This window comes from Phoenix dactylifera, chromosome 14 (genome assembly GCF_009389715.1).
Source record: "Phoenix dactylifera cultivar Barhee BC4 chromosome 14, palm_55x_up_171113_PBpolish2nd_filt_p, whole genome shotgun sequence".
Classification (NCBI taxonomy): domain Eukaryota; kingdom Viridiplantae; phylum Streptophyta; class Magnoliopsida; order Arecales; family Arecaceae; genus Phoenix; species Phoenix dactylifera.
The window spans coordinates 19,407,770-19,429,975 of record NC_052405.1 but is presented as its reverse complement, the minus strand read 5'-3'; the positions used below and the strand labels follow the sequence as shown (position 1 = coordinate 19,429,975).

The 22,206-nt window shown below is 40.6% G+C and overlaps 1 protein-coding gene and 2 pseudogenes across 6 annotated transcripts in view; all 3 read right to left on the bottom strand.

Annotated features, from left to right (window-relative positions):
- Positions 1-17,484, bottom strand: part of LOC103697300 (F-box/WD-40 repeat-containing protein At3g52030) — a 61,085-nt gene extending 43,601 nt beyond the window's left edge. The window contains exons 1-6 of one of the 6 annotated variants that reach the window (XM_039133875.1): positions 16,914-17,484; positions 13,942-14,142; positions 9,637-9,804; positions 8,522-8,576; positions 5,044-5,142; positions 2,982-3,085 (exon numbers count right to left, since the gene is read on the bottom strand). In XM_039133875.1, coding sequence (XP_038989803.1) covers positions 2,982-3,085; positions 5,044-5,142; positions 8,522-8,576; positions 9,637-9,804; positions 13,942-14,142; positions 16,914-17,074 — 788 coding nt within the window. In that variant the 5' untranslated portion in view covers positions 17,075-17,484. The remainder of the gene's footprint in view (positions 1-2,981; positions 3,086-5,043; positions 5,143-8,521; positions 8,577-9,636; positions 9,805-13,941; positions 14,143-16,913) is intronic. The other 5 variants (XM_039133869.1, XM_039133871.1, XM_039133870.1 and 2 more) reach the window with 5 other exon arrangements.
- A 2,487-nt stretch (positions 17,485-19,971) lies between these two features.
- LOC120113189 lies at positions 19,972-20,090 on the bottom strand (annotated as a pseudogene).
- A 1,461-nt stretch (positions 20,091-21,551) lies between these two features.
- Positions 21,552-21,670, bottom strand: LOC120113194 (annotated as a pseudogene).
- Between the last annotated feature and the right edge of the window lie 536 nt (positions 21,671-22,206).

The window sequence follows — 22,206 nt, the reverse complement described above, 5'->3', positions numbered from 1 at the left end:
GAGATGATGGAGAGGAAAGAGAACAAAGAAGAAAGGGAACGACCCTTCTTCTTCGGAATGCGTGCCGTGCAATGACCCTCCGTGCGTTCCGGCGTTTGCGGTGCAAATACTCTAGCAAAATGCAGATGAGGGAAAGGCCGAAAAGGAATCGGCGGAGGTCCGTCCATAAACTGGATCCCTTGACTTCAGCAACAGAGGCAAAGTCAGCCCTGCTCTGATACCAAAGCTGATGCAGGACGGATGCAATGGATGGAAGGCAGCGTGAAAGAGGAGAAGAAGAGGAAGAAGAAGAAAAGAGGAGAGGAGGAAGAGGAAGACTAATTTTCTTGCATTAATTCATCGAAAAATAAACAAATGCATGCCCTATATATATATAGGGCCACAAAATAACAAATAAGTTCCAACGAAGAAAACAATTCGAAAAAGATCCTCAAAAGACAATATGCAAATTAATCTTACCCACATAAAATAAATAAATAATAAAAAATAACATCAATCAATCCAGCCACAACGAAAGTGGCTGGACCATCCTCCTGCGACAACCATGATCCCGCAAAATAATCAGTCCAGTACTCGTGTCCGCACCAAATTGCCTGCTAGGATCAGATTAGAGCGTGCGCAAGGGCGCGCACAACTGGATGGGCGCGCCCAAGCTTCTAGATTGCGCGCTTGGGCAAGAGCGCGCGCAAGGGCGCGCACGGCTAGTCGGGCGCGCAGAAGCTTGTAAGTTGTGCGCTCGGCCATTGCCTCATTTGGTTGGTGTGCGCGGCTGGCCGGGCGCACAAGCACTTGTGCGCAGCGCGCGCGGCCATTGCTTCGTTTGGATGGTGTGCTCGTTTGGTCGGGCGCGCTTGGCTGGCCGGATGTGCAGACATTGATGCGTAGCGCACTCGGCCCTTACCTTGCTCGGTTGGCGCCCATTGTGCTGATGGGGCGAATTCTGGCATGCGGGCTGGTCCTGCGCACTGTTGTTGGTGTTATCGTTGTGCACAGGCGCTGGTCTTGGCCTACGTATGGGCCTATTTGCCTTTGCCCTTTTTGGTTGTCTAAGGCTTGATCAGCCTCTAGGCTCATCAATTGCCCGATCTGGTCCTTGAGTGTTGCTTGGACCTCGCCGGGCTGAGTGCCATGGCTATGTGGTTTTGGGGGGTTTCCATCAGCCTGGCATTGCATGCGGTCAGGCGCTGTGCGCGCACGGTCTTTGCAGGCGGGCACCTGGGCTACTGCTGGTGGTCGCACTTGGTGTGGACACCGCGCGCAAGCCCAAGAGCCGTGTGCACAGGATCGAGGTCGCGCTCAGCGTGGACACCGCATGCATGCCTGAGAGTCGTGCATGCAGGGTCTGGGTCGCGCTAGGCGGGGACGCTGCGCGTAGGCCCGGGGGCCGCGCGCAGGGCTAGTGGCTTGCTGGTGCCGCACATAGGCGCTGGGCATGGCCTATGCGCGGCGCTATCCGCTACTCCTCTCGGCCAACCAAGTGGTGGCTGGCCTCTGCCCACATCAACCATGCCCCACCTGCCTCAATGCTCGCCATTTGCTCCTTTGGGCCTCCTTGAAGCCCTTAGCCTTCGTTTGGCCTGTTGCCCTGGCGATGTGGCTTGCAGGGGTTCTTGACAGACTTCCTCGTGCGCCCGCGTGCGAGGCAGCACGCCCCACACGTGGAGAAGAACGCTCGGAACCGCGCGGGCGCGTGGGGTAGCGCACCCACACGGACTATGGCATTTAACAAGAGGGCGCGCGCGTTTAGCGAAAAAGGTACCAGTTCGGTACCAGTTTAAACCGGTATGAACCGAAACCGTACAGATACTAGTGCCCACCGGTATGTCGTTATGGCAGACCTTGATTTAGATTACCTAGACACTTAAATTGAGTTTTTTGATGTGTCAAACACTTGGGATACTCCATGACACTCTTTGATAATTCAAATCATCAAATCATGATGTCATCATCATGGCATATATGCTTTTGGCACTTCTATATAGCAATTATCAAGTCTAAGATAATAGCTATCCGTTATCAAATTTTACGAACTTAAAGAGCATAGGTTTAACTCATAATTTGTGATGCATATAAACTAGTACATATTTACATATACATTTATAAGATGCAGATGCGTTCCAATATGCAATTTTTAGAAGATTCTTTTTTTGATTCTTCCGGACACTTGACACTCATGTCATGCATCTAGCTACCATTGCTAGTATGCAACACTTTTAGCATATGCAATTAGATATGCACATCAAGAAATGTGTTTCTTTTTAATAAGATGTTCTTATTCGATAAGACAAAATATGGCTTGCATATTAGCTCTAAGCATTTAATTGCAATGAAAGAAGGCAAGTTAAATAAGCACCATTGATTGGTCGATGGAAAAAGAAAGGAGAAAAACTTCACCATGTAGATATAAAGATAAGCAACCAGATATTTCTGGAATTAAGTGATGAATATTTCCAAACACTGGAAGGATTTGAATTGCTTTGAGAAGATAGCAGCTGCATGCCCAGTTCAAACCTCTAATGGAACAGTATTAACTTAGATGTTTGCAACCGTGTAAACTTCACAATAATATCATCAACGTGAAAATAACTAGCAAGCCTTACCCAACTATTCTAGGATGGTTTTACAATTCCTTTTTTCTCAGTTATTCCTATTGCAGGCTAATTCTGCTGGCACTTGAAGCAGTTCCCAACTGTCTCTCATTATTGTCTAAGAATGCTACTTCTATCGTCTCTCATGTCCTTTCAACACAAAATTAAGTCTCTCCCTACAAAGATACTGAAGTATTCCATAGGAATTATGGCATTAACATGTCTAGGAATAAACCAATACCTATCAAATAATAACTTTTTGTGCGTGCAGATCAAGACAATTATATAAAATTTTCTTTGCCGCATTACAGCATCATTTTCCATGAAAGAAGTTATGTAAATCTACCGAATCTTAAACAATAATTACAGATCTATAAGCATCTGATTGCTCACCGCATGCATAAGCCATGTTGGAAGATAGCTTCACGTAATTGAAATATGCTTCTTTGACCTCTGCGCCTCCATATGCATAGTTGAGCACTAGTCATACCGACAATCTAGATAATACAAAAAGACTGAAGCATCAAAATAAAATCATTCGTCAACTTCAACTGCTTTGTAGTTAAGCCAGTGAATGTAATTCTTGGTAAATATTGTAATTTTTGACCATTTGAAACTCATCTCGTTTTTGCTTTTGAATACAACCATTGTTAAAGCAATATCTGAATTCTTCATTAAGTTCATGTAAAAATATAATTTTCCCATTAATGGTCAAGTGTTGGGTCTGTATATATGGTACTATACCATACTGATGCAAGTATCGGTCAAGTGCTAGTTAACCTAGAACCTAGGTTTTACCCATAAAGTTTTAGAGAGAGAAGAAGGGACGAGGGAGTCATGGGTTTGACTGTCAGCAAAGATGGCGGTCGGTGGTGAAGCCCAAGGTCATCATTGGTGCCAAAAGGCATCGAGGATCTCAAGGCAAGGAAATAGCCGGCAGAGTGAGAGCCAAAGTTAGTGGAGGTGATAGAGATGATCTCAGCAGCGAATCTATCATCTGCTACATGTCTGGCATGGAGAAGATTTGAGAGAAAGTGAAGCGAAGCCCCACACTATGGTTTTGCTTGGTGCCGTCAAGGACTAGGAAGCCCTCATCGAAGGAGCTAATGGAAAGGTCATAATCGTAATGGGGGACGGGAATTTTATAAACTAGAACTAGTTCGGCCCAGACAAATCAGGTCTGTGTTGCTCAAAACTGTCTAGAACCGGACAATTCCACCTGACTCGAAGTGGTTTTGACCAGTTTTGGTCCTAACCTAAACAGAACCTAAGATTGTCCCGATTTTGGCCTAGTTCAGTTCGCTACTCCCCAAGTCAGGTGGTTCGAGATGGTTCCATGGACCTTGCCTGGCACAAAGATGAGAACATCAACCGTATGAGAGGGCCGAAGAGACAAAGGGTTGGATCTAGGACTTTCCTCGAACATCATCTTCAACTGTCATCGAGTCATCTTGGAGGTTAGAAGATAGGAGAATGGTTTAGGGGCTAGGACTTTCTTTGTAGGTAGGGAGGGAGAAGGATGGGAAATAGCCAAAAGGAGAGGGTTAGAGAAAGGGCTGGTGGCTAGGGCTTCCTGTAAGCCTTTTTCCCATCCTACTAATTTCATCCCATCCCTTTGGCTTACTTGTGTTGTACATCTATGATCTAGTCTAAAATGTCTAACAGAAAATAAACATCTGTTAGAATGATATATGAATCACTTCAAATACAAATTTTAAATTATCTTCGCAAAAAATATAAAATAATAAAACAAGATATAAATAATTTATAATAATTCATATACGTGAATATAAAAGTATATGTATATATGCATGTGTGTATATCGAACTATTCAAGTCAATGACGAGCAAGCTAGGCTTAACTCATATTCAGCTCTTTTGTTTTTTGAGTGCAAAAACTTTTGGCTCATTCTCAGCTAGTTACAGACAGAAGAAGCCAACATCAAGCTGAATTTCGTGCCAAGTATGAGCTGCTCACAAAAAGCTTATTCAATTGACAACCCAAGTAAAGATATTACTAAAGGATGACTTCCATATGGTACAAGCTATTAAATGTGATGCTTGAACAAAATCATACAGATACATGAAACCTTAAGATGGAGAACAACATTAGTGAGTGTGTTCAAACCTCAGACTGCAACACACTGAAAAAATAGTCATAATGTTTAAAAAAAAAAAAACAAGAAGAAGATGAAGAAATCTTGATCTGCATTTGCATGTGAAAAAAAAATGGATGCTGATCTACAGATATCTACGGAATACTTCCAAGTACGATGGAAGAAGGGAATGCAATCAAGCATCATTTTGTAACTAGGGTAGAATCTCAAGGAATTTTTCTTTGAAGAACCAGACTCCCCTGTTCTCATCCAAAATATAATCAAATCTGAATTTCATCAAGCATTATTATCTAACTAGAATAGAGTTTCAAGGCATTTTTACTTAATGAACTGATTTACCTTACTCTCATCAAAATCACAATCGACTAATGGGTTCATGTCCGGGAGGGAATACTCATCCAGATATTTGCAGCTTTCAGCAGACCATAGCCGCAGCACCTAGCATCAATATAATAAAAAAATGTCATAAAGATTTATAGGCCATATTATCCATTTTTCTAGTAAGAATTCAAATCTCTTGAGGTCATATTGCTCAATATCAAAAGTTCATATAATTGACTTCAAGAACAAAATTGAGTTAGACCAAAATACACAGATCACAAGCTAACAATTGCTAATTCTACAACATCACTACAAAGTGCTAAAACACATTGCTAGTGTACAGAGAAAATAACTTTAAAATATCTTCAAATTTTGGAACAATAACAAATTCATTCTAATAGCTGCAGTTCAAATGGAAAACATTCCAATACTGAAACATGCATATGCACTTACACAGAAAAGCTCGACTAAATAAATTCAACAAATTAAAGATGTTAGAAATTTTAGAATGCCATTAGACCATCAGTCATATTCAATCTATCATCTACTAAGGGCTTTACAATGTCATGTGGGCTTCCCGCGGGTAAAAAGAGTGCACTAGAGATGGTCCAGATGGCAAACAATGATAACATATGGAGGCCAACTGATCCACATATGATGGGCATTTCAGCATTTCATTTCCTAGAAAGAAAAGCTGTAGAGTTCAACAATAAGGGGGATTCACTTAGATAAAATTTTAAATTTGCAGCTCTAAATCTCTCCACTTTCCCTTCCACCTTTCTTCTTCCCATTGACTCTTGTTCTCTTTTACCTTCCTTGCATTCTTTTTCTAATTCATTTCCTCTACCCACTCTCATATTGTAAATAATATCAGCTTTAGTCTTCAACTTTTTTTTCTTTTTGAAGAAAAGATTGGGCATTCGTTAAGATGACAAAAATTTTAAAAAAAGGAGCATCAGGAACCAGGTGAAAGAACCATAACACCCTTCCCAGATTAGAGGATATGTAAGTATAGGCTGTAACCTCCTCTTGTGCTATCTGACAGCATATTTGTAATAACCCAACTTATATCTAGGAAAATTCATATATGTGAGTGCATACAAAAATCTGAAAATTGGCTGTTGTATAAATAAACCAAAACTGAATAGCACTATAATAGGTGATATGAGTTGGAGACTAATGAATAAAACTTTTTGAGCTGGACTTTTGGGTTTTCATGATTTTTTAGGTTTAATAGAATGAACAAAACCTTTAGATTTGAGAAACACTTTAAGCATTCAGAAGTTGAAATTTGACCTTGGCCAAAAATTTAGAATTTGAGTGAAAGTTGGGAAATCAATTTTTTATTCTTGAGGAATTTGAATTTTTAGTATTTTTATTAAGTTCAAATAGGGGATACTTCCTTTACATGTAATGTCTTAAAGAAATGGAAATAGAAACAAAAGGAAGAAGAATTACATGTAAATAAGTCTGCCTGCACACTTGGCTTCTTGTGCTCCTCTGATTGCTGAGGAATAGACTCAACTTGTCAGTCTTGTGACCAACCTCAACCAACTGACCTACTTAGGATAGTGGATCTAACCTGCCTTCATGACTGACCTAGTAGGACCCACCTAAACCACCATACTCCACCAAGCCTAAAATAGAGGCTGATAAGTGCTGTTTAGGGAAGAAGAAGGAATGGGATGAGAAGAAGGAAAGAAAGGGTTAGGGTTTTCTTTGGACAATCAGATGATCAGATTCATTATATCTTGTGAAAAAGCAAGTTAGCTCATGCATTCTTCTAGAATACCTTATCGCATACAATACAAAGACGTTTTATCAATATCATCTTTAGGAAAAACAATCTATATGCAACATATAAACATCTTCAAATCACATGTTTAAGCGAACCAGACAAGGTTCGCTGTACCGGTCGGTACCAGTCGGTACCGAGCGTACCGTATCCGTACCGATGGGTACCGGTATCGGTACACCAATGTCGGTACGGTCGGTATCGAGCGTACGGTACCGTACCGACACTCGGTACGCCTATACTAGTGCGGCACCGGTACGGGGTTCGGTACCGGTACGGCGAACCTTGGAACCAGATCTGGCTAAACCTAGGATTTATGTCAAGTACGCACAGATTTGTTGGATGAATCCTTATCCTTATTTAATTTAAGTGTTAAAAAGACAAAATAGTGCTGCATGATCATATGCATAAGTATACCTACCTATTACCTACTTACGAATGTATTTGGTTTAGGAATTTAACATGATGGACTGGCCATAAAAGCAACTATAAATAGCAAGCTATTAACCATATTCTATTTAGTCCTGAATTCCAAGAGCATGCATAGCACACTGAAGTGCATCCAAATCCTTATCCTTATTTAATTTAAGTGTGAAAAAGCCAAAATAGTGCTGCATGATCAAATGCATAGGTATACCTACCAATTACCTACTTATGAACGTACTTGCTTTAGGAATTTAATGTGAGAGATTGGTCATAAGAGTAACTATAAATAGCAAGCTATTAACCACATTCTAATTAGTCCTGAATTCCAAGAGCATGCTTAGCATGCTGAAGTGCATTGACTATTCTACTGAACAAGACATTCTATATACTTGTACGGATATATGGTTGAGTGCCAAAAGACATGCGACCATGCAAGGTCTTTATTCAGGAGAAGGCAGAACAAGGATGAACACCTTTTGCCAGAGCACATATTGCAGATGCTTTTATTGAAAGTCTTGACTGGATAAGACCAATAGATTTCTCCCACAAGGTGGGCATGATCAAATAATATATGCAATAATTTGATGTTAAATTGCTCACTGTCCATCAATTATTTATATTTTTCACCATTAATTGGTTTATCATGTTGTGTGGGGTCTGCATGTGCAGACTAACCCCTTGTAAAAGGATCATTTCAAGAAGGAAAATAGAAAAGAGCTCCTTGCATAATTTCTCTGTTATTGGAAAACACTTGGATATGTCTATTTGTCTAGTTGTGCATAGCATGAAAAAATTACTATCACAATAATCACCTTTTCATCTGCTTGATCTCACAAGATTGCCAGTGGTTCTGGATCATCGAGCTAGGGATACATTTATCCTTTGGTTCTAGTTAGCAAAATCTCTAACAAAAATGTAGGATCAAAATACAGATTAAACTTTAAATAATAAAGGAGTCAGGTATACTCAGGTTATTGCCCAGATATACTTAGTTCCATCTTCACCAGCCTCTTCTACGTGTGTTGCACTGGTCTTAAACTAGTTAACTAGTTAAACATGAATATATTAGGAAATAAAGATGAACTTTGTTCAGCACTACAATATGTATTCTACTACATTGTACATTTTTTTGTACTGATATTTTACAGATATACCTTGACAAAAGCCTACAAATGTAAAATTCTTATACAACTTTATAAAATAAGATTTACTGTAACTGATTCTTTAATCAGCAATAACAAAGCGATGGAAGATATTAATACAAATTATCAATACCTTATCTCCAACTCCTGTAAGAATAACTCCCCTCTTCATGCGACATATATTAACCCTGTAAGAAAATAAAATAGTAAAGAAGCAAAAACAATCTACATATATGCAATTTCATCCTAGTTCTAAAAAAAACTACATAAAGGGTGTGTTTGGTTCATGACCGGAATCGGAATGGCCGTATCCCCGGACATGTTTGGTCCATGACTGGAATCAGAATTGGAATGAAATTTGAATACTAGAGGAGAGTAGGGATTCGGCTTTGGGGGATTGGGGCATTCTCATTCCTCCTTGGAATCGGAACGGGAATGGGACTCCTCCAACCAAACAGCTAGAATGGGATTCGCTCATTTTCATTCCTGTTCCAAAGTCCAACTCCCCCCAACCAAACAGGCCCAAAAAGTAATGAGCGGCCTCTCATGTCAATCTAGTGGATGTTATAAAGGTCTAGCTTTTTCTCCTGCAAAGCCCCTAGACTTGACAAGTAGCTAAAAAACAAGCATGTGTGATAAACTTATGCATAACAAGTTCTTTCCTATTACTAAACTCTTGTTATGAAGCAAAAAATTTGAAGGATGTAGCCCTATTGATCGGAAGAATAGGAAAATTGCCTGGCTAGAAAAGCAGTTAGGGTGGTGGAGTGAAAAAGAAAACCTAAATTGGTGGCATCCATCAACAATATAAGAAGGATCATGTCGATAATGGTTGCTTAAGACTAAGTCATTTCATGATGTAGACAATTTTTTGGTGACATTCTGTGGGATAATGGTTGCTTAAGAATGAATAGGACAAATACTTGATCGATCAAGATGCATGTAATCATCTTGGGGATAAAAGAGACAGGCCAATATGGAAAAAACATATATTTCTAATTTCTCCAAATAACTTCAATTTGATTAAGCTTTCTATAGTCAATACTTCATCTTTGGTCAAAAAAAAGGATTATTAAAAAAAATTAGAGTTTAAACCAAAATTTTTTGAACTGCGTAATTTATGACTTAAGAAAAAAACTTGTATAAAAGATAAACTAAAGAGGTATTGCATGTGACGGATCAAAACTAGGCAAATAAGATCAAGGAATATGAACTACAATATAAATATGAAAGCAAGATATGCCATACCATACCAAACCGGACAGTATAAAGCATACTGTACCATACCGGTTCAGCACCGATATACGGTATAAGAGATATAGCGACACTCGGTATGCCAAACCAGCCTCGTACCGTATCCTACTGACACAGTAATAGTACGGCACTGGTACGGGGCTCGGTACCAAGAAGACGTACCTTGCACATAAGCATGACAACATATTATTATATTCCAAGCAATTGGTCATAAAAGAAAGAATATACTATTGCAGCTACTACATGTGTCTGTTTTTCCCACCACGATAAGTAGGTATAACTGTCGTGTCACAAACTCAGATCACAAAGGGATGTCAATGACCATCAGATGGTTCAAGTGTTCCAACATCTCTAACAGCAAAACACAATGATGCAACTTGAATATATACGCATACATACATATATAGACATTCATTTAAAAATAGGAATTAACCCGTTTATGTTATAATAATCCAAAGACATCAAACCAAAAGAATAGAAAACACCATGAGTCCCTAGATCCTTAGAGCCACTCTTCAGTTAAAAGATTTACCAACTATAGTTTCAAGGAAGACATACAAAAACCAAGGAGTGCAGACAAGATAAGAGCAAGTCCATTTGTTTATAAAGCCAGGGCCCGGTAAAGTTTCAATTGCAACTTACAACTAAGGAGTACCCCCCCCACACACACACCAAAAAAAAAAAAAAACACAGGATAGTTCATGTGCAACGATCCAAAACCTCACCCAAAAAAGTAGCCAGAAGATTTTTTTGGCTTCCCTAGACCTGCATACATATCCAAAATCTACCAAGGTTATTGCTGAATATTAATTAAAAAGAAGAGGCTCTTAGTTTAAATGTTAGTTACGGGGTAACCTTTACGTAGACTAGAATATGAGCCACTCATGGCACATCATAGCCCTCTCTACTTGCATAAGATGTAGTAGTGTTTTTTATTGCTTACTTTATATGATTTTATTATGACTCCTCCCATAGATCTCCACAAGGTAGAGCGCTATTCTTGCCTAGAGCACCTCACAGAGACCTTCAAGACAATTGAAGCAGAATACCAAACATCAGTTCTCCACCACTAATTCTTGACTTATGTTGCCCTTAAGTGTTCTGAATAAGGTTTCAACTATCAACTTGTACTAGCAGGTCCTAGATGTACTATGCTTACCTGATACAATATCAACAAAATTTAGGGCTTGATACACCCTTATAACACCACATGGTACAAATGTTATGCAAACTCCAGCAGCACACCATGTGTTGAGTACAATGTATACTGTACCGGACTGCTGTATAACAGTAAGGTATCAGTATGGAGTCTGGTATTGACACTTAAGATATTGGTTACGCTACCTCCTTTTGCCAACTGTTATTCTGATACTTATAAGTCAATGCAAAATGCACCATCAATGGCTTCAAATGTGCTAGATAATTTTAGACTCCGCAGATCTTTTAGCGATCCTTTTGACATGTCTACCTTGTATAGCATTTCATTATCCTTTAGATATTGTTCCCAAAATGTCAAAACAATAAATATCACTTCTGACCAAGGTTCGCCGGACCGACCGTACCGGTATACCGGTGAGCACCGGTACCGGTATGGTTCCGGTTCTGTACCGGCTTGGAACCGGTACCGATCCGGAGCCGCGCGCGCGAACATCAAAAAAAAAGCAAAAAAAAAACAACGCGTCCGCGCGCGTCCGCGGACGCGTCAAATGCCACTCTGTGGAGCGTGATTCCCTGCTGAAGAATCATCCGCGAACGCGGTTCCTGCGCGGGGAATCGCGCGTGGGCGCGCGTTCTCCGCTCACGTGTCCGCGCGCGATTCCCAAAAAAAATCAGCGCGTCCACGCGGATGCGTTAAATGCCATAGAGTGGCTTTAAATGGTTGGACCAGTGCGAACCAGCCGGTTCGCACCGGTACCGGCTTGTACCGGCGCGAACTGGCCCGGTTCGTACCGGTACCGGCTAAACCGACCGGTTCCGGTCAGTTCAGCATACCTTGCTTCTGTCAGTAAATTCTTCATCCTTACAGAGACTCTATGTCCCCTATCCATCTTGTAATGTGGCTGATCTACCTTCTCACACTAATTGGTCATCTATCACCACCAATTTTTTTGCATATTTTCTCATCCAAGACAAGGTTGTAATAGTCTAGGCCGAATGTTGGAATCAAATTTACTTTGTCTCATTGTCTTACCATGTTAAGGATCCTGATAGCCTGCGGGATCAGATCCTCCATAACCATTCTTCTTCAAACCTTGACCTCATTTTGAACCAATGATCATCATATTTGATTAGTGCATTGCTTCTAATTCAGCTTAAATACTAGAGCTTCTCGTGGAAAGATATTGTAAAGGCTGAATAACAAGACAAAACAGTACAGCAGAAAACAGAGAGAAAAAATAGGAGTAGGATGGTTGAGGCCTTTGAGTGTGTTGATGCATCTAAAGGCTAGGGAAAATCACGAATCCTGAAGAATTTAATAGATTAAATCTCATTCTTTAGTTTCAGACTGTAGACCTGTTGTGATACATAGAAGGGTTGCTAGGAAGGAACAAGACAGACTGTATGATGAAGCAAGAACTTAAACATTTGAAAGAAGAACTAAAAAATTTGAAATAGGTTTAGCATCTCAAACATATAGTTACTTTAGGATAATATCTTGGCATATGTACAGAGCTCCAGAGATGAGTTCTAAGAAGCCTTTAAGACGTCTGCTAGACGATACTTTGGAACAGATTAGGATTTGGAATATGATGGTTAAGCTACTAAATAAGAAACAGGAAGAAGGAAGCACTGAAGGAAAAATACAAGGATAGAAAGAAAATGAAAACTAGAGAGAGGAAAATAAAAGCTTAAATGCAACAACTAAACCTCCAAAAATCGAATTACTCCAATTCCAAATTCTTCTGCTTGATAACAGTCATCTTCCTCTTTAAAATAGATGGGCCAGCCAATATCAAGGACTCTTTGAAAAAGAAGAACGATAAAATTAAAAAAAAATCTCAAAAATCTTTTGATTCACAAAATCAAGAATATCAAGCTTTTCTAGGTTGCCCAGCTAACCTCTACAGCTATGCCCTGTTTGGCATTACTTCCCATTTCCAGTTTTTGTTTCCAAAAACACAGAAACTGAAGTAGAAATAGCATTTGGTAACCCAATTTCCTTTTTCATTTGTTTGAAAACCCGTTCTCAGTTTCTAGAAATTGTGGAAACTATCGAAGTTCTTAAAAGCCAAAACCGCCTATGGTCACCATCACCACCTCCCTGTCGCCACCGCCACCAAACAAAACCCAACCGACTACCAAACAAGTTCTGGGTACCAGTTAAAAATAAAAATGAAAATCATCATCATCAACAATAATAATAGTAGTAGTAGTAGAAACTGGTTTTAGTTTTCATGAAGACTGAAAAATAAAAGCTGGAAGTGATGCCAAACTCTATGCCCTCTCATTCAAATTTGAAAACCCACTCCATGTCTACATGAAGTTTGCTTCTTATCCTTGGAAACTAGTAAACAGCTTACTGGATTCTTACACCTTGGGATCTAAAAATCCCTTAGTAACCCCAACGTGACATTATATGTAGCACGCTGCTTGTAATTTGACTGATCTTACATCAATAAAATGCTTTGAGATTGACAGGTTATTAGCCACTTCTAGCCTCCAGATTAATCATTATTTGATGTGAGGATCATGCAATGAAGATGAAATTGGAAAAAAAATGGGTACAAGAGAGTAAAGAATGGAACTATATTACTAAATGAAACTTCCCGATAAGGAGGATCTTTGTACGGTTTATTTACAAAAAAAGAAACAAAAGATAGAGAAAACTATCTCACAATTTAGTGCTTCAGTGAACCCAAAATTTAAGTTAAACCAAGATCAGGTAGCAGGGCCATCCACACAAAGAATCCTTAGTAAGAACTTAGCATGAGTGATGGAAATAGTTATTTTGATTATTAAACATTTTAGCATAAATTATTAGTTATTTTGGTTATTAAAAAAAATGTTATTTTTGGAAAAAAGATATGCATATGAGTATAAATAATCAAATTGTGAACATATTTTCAAAGGATGCAAGAATACATGCATGCACCAACATTACAGCCTTACAGCAGTACTGTTTTCGTAAAACAGCAAATTGAACCACGATGGTTTTATTATCACAATTTTTATAGAAGTAGCTTGTAAAAATAAAAAATAAAAAAAAAAAGTCTGGTGCAGATCTATTCAGTGCATAGCACAGGCAATAAAAACTGACAAATACCACATATATAGGATGAACCAGACAAATGAGCATACCTGACAGGATGACCAGTCCATTGATGAACTTCAGCAGAACCACTTGTAAGAGCTAATCTATGCTGTTCCATGGCTAGCTCTTCTAAATAGATCTTCATCGATGTTTCTAAAGGAATTGATATATCGGAGCTGCTCCTGATACGTGGATTCTTTTTGTAATATAGATCTCTCATTAATGAAGATTGGTAGATGACATTGTTCCTGATATAAAGATAAAAGGTTGCACTTCAGATCTCTTAAGAGATAAACCCATGTAATTCAAAACTGACAAATATTAGTTGCCACTCAAAACTTTACTTATCTTATTTTAAACAATCTCCATGTGTTTAGTTTTACATCAAAAAGTTCAGAGAAGAATGAAGATCTTTTGTTCAAATAAATAAGAATGTTTACCCCACCGATGCTGCATAATGAACTCCATGTCAAGTGAAAATGCATAAGGAACTCATGTCATAAATTTTCTCGTATTGTATTACACATGAGGCATTAAGAAGCATATTTTAATAGTGAAGACTGAAGATGCAGCAATTTAAGAAGGCAGTAATGGTACCAAGACCCGTGCCAATTGTCTGGCAATATCGTCAGGGCATACTGACAAAGGGGGAACCTACAAGGGAGGGGAAGAGGGAGAAGGATGAAGAGGAAAGGAGGACCCTTGGCCCTTGTTCCGTTCGAAATAGGGGAACCGAAGGGTCCAGCCCTCCCTCCAACTCTTTCCCTCCCTCCCTTCCTCTCCCTCTCTATCCCTCCCTCTCTCTCTCTCTCTCTCTCTTTCTCGCTCTCTCCTTCTCCCTCTCCCTCTCCCTCTCCCCTTCTCTCACTGGATTTCTTGAACCAAGGGGCAAAACCATACCGGTCCACCTCTGATACGGCTTGGTACATCCCAAACCGGGCAGTTCAGGATGGTACCACCTTTCCTGGCAGCATAGTCTTACACAAACACCATATGCTTGAGAACCGAGGGAATTTATAAGACACAAGGACTACCTTGCAATGGATCATAGTGCTAAGAAATAAGTTCCTCGGACAATACTTTAGATGAGTGAATTAAGTAGCTAGGAACATAGTTTCAGATGTCCACCACTACCCCTAGGATCCCATAATTGTATCAATAAAAATATAATCAAGATTCTATATAAATTACTAGAAGGTATATACCCCTAAGACATACAATGTTTTACAGAATTACATGATGCCCTTAAGAAAATCACATCATGCACATGATTAAAAAATAAAGCTTTCATTATGATGAATGCATGAGAACAATCTCATAAAAAAACAAGAAGGATACCGTTGTATGATAATTCTCCTTATATTGGAATTCTCATTGAATTATTGCAATATGGATAAAATAATGAAATGGGGATGCACAATAGTTCCATGAAAAAGTTTCATGTTTTTGAAACCTGCAAGAATTTCATACAGTCAATATGAAGTTCACTCTATGGAGTGCCAGCACACCATAAGGAAATCTCTGACAAAATGCCACAACAGCCAAAATACACTTTCAAATGCACTCCAATAGGAAGGCTACTAAATAAGCACTCTAAGAAAAGGCTGCACATTGTTGATTATTGTCAATAATATAATTTACATTCAGTAAAGCACTTCAGAGAAGGGAAGCTTTAACACCTGTTGTTAAAAAGGATGACAATGAACAACAGCATACGAAATCTTCAACAAAATGTCACGTCAATTAAGCTTTAGTATGGTACAATTTTTAAATTCACTCAGAATACAAAAAACAATATTTATAAAATAGGTAGCACATTCTCTTGACCGTTTATATAAAAGCAAGATACCACTTTGCATATGTTGGTTGTGAAATACATCATTTTCTGTGAAGTATGATCAATATGACTATCAGAAAATAACATATTGTTGGAATAGTTGTATAATAACCCAGGATCTGACCCAAAAAGTTAGCCAAAAGATGTTATTTGGATTCTTTGGCTCTATATAAACACCTAATATCGACTTGTGCATAGCCAATGTCGGACTAAACAAACACCCTACGAGTTCTCATATACTCTTCCGTTTAAGCTTTAACGTTCTCGTCAGGCTAAAGGTTTTAATCCAGTTACAAGTACCACAAATCCAATCACAAACACCATGATCAGCTCATGATCAGCCCAAATAGGACTCTAATGTAGTATCTTCTAGTCCATATAGCCATGAGCTAGGTCCGCTCTAAGACCATTTATTACAAACTAGGACTTAACCAAAAAAGACTAGACAAAAAGTGTTATTTGGGTTTCTTGATCCTCTATATATGTCCAAGATCTACATAGTGCATAGCCGATGGACTAAACACACACCCGCACGGGTCCCCACAAGTAGACTTGCAATAGAAATGTGGATTGTAGCTTTTCTGAGTTCATATGTGGAGAATATTGAGTTAGAGAAATCCATACTCGTAAAGTTTTGGTACACTATATTTTGGACAGTACATGAAAACATTAACAAAATCAGGCTGAGCTGTCTATCAGGGCACAAACAGATTCTTTGTCATGTAGTTTTAAGAGGGCGTAACTGAGCGGCTACCATCTACTGTTGAGATCTGAAGGCAAATTTTATAAGACAATAACGGGCCATCAACACCTCGTGGATCAAAAAATTAAGAAATATTTGTAATGTCCACAATCAACCTTTGATCGAATTTAAGCACTTTAATCAAGTAAATACAGTATTTGTTTATGCCGAGACGAATTTAACACAATAGCCAAGAAAACAATATAGAGTTTACATCCCAGTTTAGTTTTATAACTGTCTACACAGAGCCAAAAATACGTGGAATTACAGGGAATTTTTCATCCCACTAATTTTCTCCATCTTGAGTTTTTTTTACCAAAGATTAGGTAGTTAGAAACAGAAAGTTTAAATGGAAATGCTCTTAACATTTGCGTGAACACAGCACGTTGTTGAAATAAAGAAGAAATTAGAAGGGGAATCTTGAAAGGGGAGAAAGAGACCATGACTTGCAGACGACGGAGCAGCGGACGAGTACGAAGAGGTCAAGACGGGAAAAAATCGCGCAGAGGAGGTCGGTGCCGAGAGAGTGGATTGAACTCCGATTCCTGCCGCTGGCTGGCTGCGGGGCGACGCTCCTGTACCTACGGCCGCTCGCCTCCATTTTTCCTCCCTCTATTCCTCTACTCGGCGCGGTATCAGAATAGATGCGGATTTCTATAGGTAGACACGGTCTACATCTCGCTGAGATGGGATTTACATGGGTTTATCACCAGCAATCTCGGCAAAGAAAAACCGATACAATGGTTAATTTTGCACCGGGCCACGACATCGGCTTAAGAGCCTGGCTGGTACAGCGACGCTAACGCGTGTACCCAGTCAGGAGCAAACGTGTCACGGCGATAAATAACCTAAATAAGGGATATGCTTCGGTGCTTGTTTTTTATCTTTCCCAAAAAAATATAGATTCGTCAGCTTTCAGTGGTTATAATCAGAAAATTATATCTTATACCCGATCCACCAGCTCAACTGTAGATCAGGGTTTTAGCAGCCCACAACATGGAGCTACAATACTTGCAAAAAAAAAAAAAAAAAAACGAAAAGAAAATCCCAAACAAACGCAAGCTTGTGCCTAGCGCCTAAAAAAAGTCCCGAGCACCGCCCCACCCACTCGCGACACTTTTGTGCACCGCTCCACCAGAAAAAATCCTAAACCTTTTTCCTCTTCATCCTTCCAAACCCTTCCGGATAGTGCCGCAACCTTTGCCCTGCCCGCTAGGCTTGGTTGTGACGCCTGTGTCCTCCGCCGGCCCCTTCCACAATCCACCGCCGTCACCAAGTTCGTCGAACTCATCCGTGGCTAGCGTTGGGGCCTCAACACCCACCTCAGTCATCACCTCCCTCTCCCCACCATTGAACCCGAACACTCCGTCTCCCTCTTCCACAAGGCCCACTGCCAGCCCTAGTTAACCCTTTCGAATGCCACTTGCTCCCTCCTCCTCCACTGTCTCACTGCTGCCTCTGACCTTAATGCCATCCATTCCCTCTCCAATGATTTTCTCAAAGCTTTCACGGTTTCACTTTTACTTGTGGTGAGCTCTCTCTAGGAAGCATTAATGTTGGCACGCATGGCCGGCAGTTGGGGTGACAATGGCCCACGAGGAGGAGGAGAAAGGAAGGGGCAGGGTCCACGGTGGTGGGTGTTAGCATGATTTTAGGGTTCACATAACAACCTTTATTAGCTTTTTTTTTTTTTTTTTTTTTTTTTTTTTTTAATTTTATTTTAGACTGATCTCGACCAATATTATCTTCTTTGTTAGCATGATCGATCAGTATTATTTTTCTTTACCAGCATTATCTTATATCAGCCTATATTATTTTTCTTGTATAGAGTCTATATACAAGTATATATAACCCCTGAGATGTATCAAATATGATGGAACGGAGAAATAAAATTACTTTTTTCTCTCTTTTTTTGTTTTTCTCTTTTTCTCCAAATATTTCAACATGGTATCAGAACCACCGATCACATAACCTGCTGCTATCATCTCTTATGCCTTTGCTATGGTCATTGTCGTCACTCGTAGATCATTTGTTTCTCCTACCTCATTTGGGGGGGGCGTAGCCGGGGCTTCGGACACGGCGGCTTTTAAAACCTCCTTCTTCAAATATGAAAGAAATCTAGCCTTTTCTTTTTCTTCATCTTTACTACAATCGGAAAGATATGCTGACCCTAATCTATGTAGGCATTGCAGTCGCCCCTCCTGTCTACGCCCTCGGTTGGGATGGCTCTCTTCCCGTGCCGAGACCATTTGCCGATGGCCGCGATAGCGGTGGCCCTCGAACACGTCTCTCTCAAGAGTTAAGCTCCCTAAGCACCCGCTTCTGATGCTCCTGTTCCTCCATGTCGGTGACCTCCTCCTCCACAGCCTCATCGGGCGAGGACATGCTGATGCCACCAGAGATAAGAGAGTTAAGCTTCCGAGCACCCACTTTCGGTGCTCATGTTCCTCCGTGTTAATGACGACCTCCTCCACAACCTCGTCGGGCGACAACACGCCGGCACCACCAGAGATGAGGGAGTTTAGCTCCCTGAGCACCCGCTTTCGGTGCTCTTGTTCCTTCGTGTCAGGCAAAGACACGTCGGCGCCACCGAAAATGAGGGAGTTAAGCTCCCCGAGCACCCTCTTCCGGTGCTCCTGTTCCTTCATCGAGGTGGCGGGTGGCGACGCCTAGGAGAAGCCCTGGAGGTCGATGGCGGTGGCCATGAAGGCCTCCATCATTGAGGCATTGTCGTCGATCCACAGGTTCATCTAGGGCGCAACAGTGCTTGGACTCCGTCACATCAATGGGATCTGGCCGGCGGGGTAACCACGGTATCCTCAACTTCGGGATGGGACCAGAGCTGCCTCTGGCTCCTTCATTATTCAGTTCGAGGTCACTTGCTCTTCTTCCATGGTGCTTTTATCTACGAGCATCCTCGAGCTTCGGTTGCCTTCTCTCTAAGATCTGTCAACACTTCAACTATCATCTTTTTTGTATCTTCTCGCTGCCACATCATCAAGCAAGCTAATCAGCCACGTCGACAAACATGTCAGCCTGTCACATCAATTAGACATATTAGTCTGCTATATTAGCTTTTGAGTTGTTATAATCAACTCCTAATCCACTACATCATCTTTTGAGCTGCTATAATAGCTCGTGTTCTGCCACACAGGCTCTATGCTGCCACATCAGCTTTTGATCTACCACAATGTCAGTCTCTGAGCCGTTATGTTAGTTCCTAGTCTATCATGTCACATCAGCTTTTGATCTACTCCAACTTTTCACCTAGTACATCAGTTTTTCGGTACATTCGTGATTTAATTTCCAAACTCAAGTTAGTACTTATAGTACCATTTTGAGTCTGAAGGTGGATGCCCACTATCCTGCATGGCACCACCAGTCTCTAGATTTAGATTATTTTCGAAGAAAAAAAATGATCTAGAGTGGAAAATACAAAAAGCCCCAAAATTGGAAAAACATATTAGTAGAAATAAAAAAAAGGGGCAAAAAATAAAAAAGGTGCAATACGAAGACTTCCCAGGAGGTCACCTATCCTAGTACTACCCTCGCCCAAGCACGTTTGACAACAATGTTCTGAAGGGATCCATTGCATTAGTGCTGCTATGATCGCACCAATGACATATTCTTTGAAACTCCATTTTATAACAAAGCAGCAGACCTTGGCAGCCTAGGGCAGTCGCGTCGTTCGGCTCATTTTGGCGCAGGACTCGTGGGGCCCACTATGCTGCATCGCACCGCCAGTCTCCAGACTCGAATTATCTTCAAAGTGAAAAAAATGATCTGGAGTGGAAAAAGCAAAAAGCCCAAAATTGGAAAAATATATTACTAGAAAATGAAAAACGGAGTGAAAAATAAAATGGGTGCAACACGAGGACTTTCGTGGGGGTCACCCATTCGTTGCATTAGTGCTGGTATGATCACACCCATCACGTACTCTTCGAAACTCTATTTTAGAACAAAGCAACAGACCTTGGTGGCCCGAGACAGTCGGGCCGTCGGTGCCATTGTGGCATAGGACTCAATGCGTGGGGCCTAAGCACGCTTAACAGCGGAGTTCTGATAGGATCTGGTGTATTAGTGCTGATATGATCGCACCCAATACATACTTTTCGAAACTCCATTTTATAACAAAGCAACAGACCTTGGCGGCCCGAGACAGTCACACCGTCGGAGCCATTCTGGTGCAAGACTCAATGCGTGGGGCCCACTATGTTGCATGGCACTGCCAGTCTCCAGACTCGAATTATTTTTAGAGCGAATAAATGATTCGGAGTCGGAAAAGCAAAAAGCACAAAAATTGAAAAAAATATTATTAGAAAATAAAAAAAAGGGCAAAAAATAAAAAGGATGCAACACGAAGACTTTCAAAGAGGTCACCCATCATAGTATACTACTCTTGCCCAAGCATGCTAAACAGCAGAGTTTTGATTGGATCTAGCGCATTAGAGCTGATTTGATCGCACCCAACACATACTCTTCGAAACTCTATGTTATAACAAAGCAGCAGACCTTGGCGGCCTAAGGCAGTTGCACCATCGGAGCCGCTCTGGCACAAGACTCAATGCACGGGCCCACTATGCTGCATGGCACCGCCAGTCTCCAGACTCGAATTATCTTCGGAGCCAAAAAATAATCCGGAGTGGAAAAAGCAAAAAGCCTAAAAATTGAAAAAAATATTACTAGAAAATAAAAAAGGGGCAAAAAATAAGAGGGGTGCAACACGAGGACTTTCTAGGGTGTCACCCATGCAAGTACTACTCTCACCCAAGCATGTTTAACTGCAGAGTTCTGATAGGATTCGGCACATTAGTGATGGAATGATCGCAACCTTCACATACTCTTGGAAACTCTATTTTATAACAAAACAGTAGACCTTAGCGGCCCGGGGTAGTCGCGCTGTCGGAGCCGTTCTGGCGTAAGACTCAATGTGCGGGGCCCACTATGCTGCATGACACCACCAGTCTCCAGACTCGGATTATTTTCGGAGCAAAAAAATGATCCGAAGTGAAAAAAGCAAAAAGTCAAAAAATTAAAAAAAATATTATTAGAAAATAAAAAAGGGGTGAAAAATAAAAGGGGTACAACATGAGGACTTCTCAATGGGTCACCCATTTTAGTTCTACTTTTGCCCAAGCACGCTTAACTGGGGAGTTCTAATGGGATCCGGTGCATTAGTGCTGATATGATTGAACCTATCACATACTCTTCGAAACTCCATTTTATAACAAAGCAACAGACCTTGGCGGCCCGGGGCAGTTGTGCCGTCGGGCCATTCTGGCGTTGGACTCAACATGCGGGGACCACTATGCTATTGATGAGGACCCCATCAAATTCTGCCATAAATGTTAGGAGATGTCACATGCCACTGAAAATTTAAAAATTTTCAGATATGCAGCGGAAAGACATGTGCATATCCCGTTCATCGCATGAACGTATTTTAAAACCATTTATAGATAGATTAGGATTAAATTCTTATTAAATCATTTTAAAATCATGATTAAGAAGATCATATCTTCATCTTGTGCGGATAGATGGTCTCCGCAAATCTGATTCACGTGGTATTTAATGAAGGTTTAGTGGAAGCCGCACACGCGTCCGGCTTCTACAGGTATCCACACGAAGTAGTGAGTCGATCGAAGCCTTTGGATCTCCCCGGGATGCTAGCTCCCTTGCAGAGATGGCTATTGATGGCTGAAGTCCTCTCCTTTGAATCAACTTTTGATTGCCTTG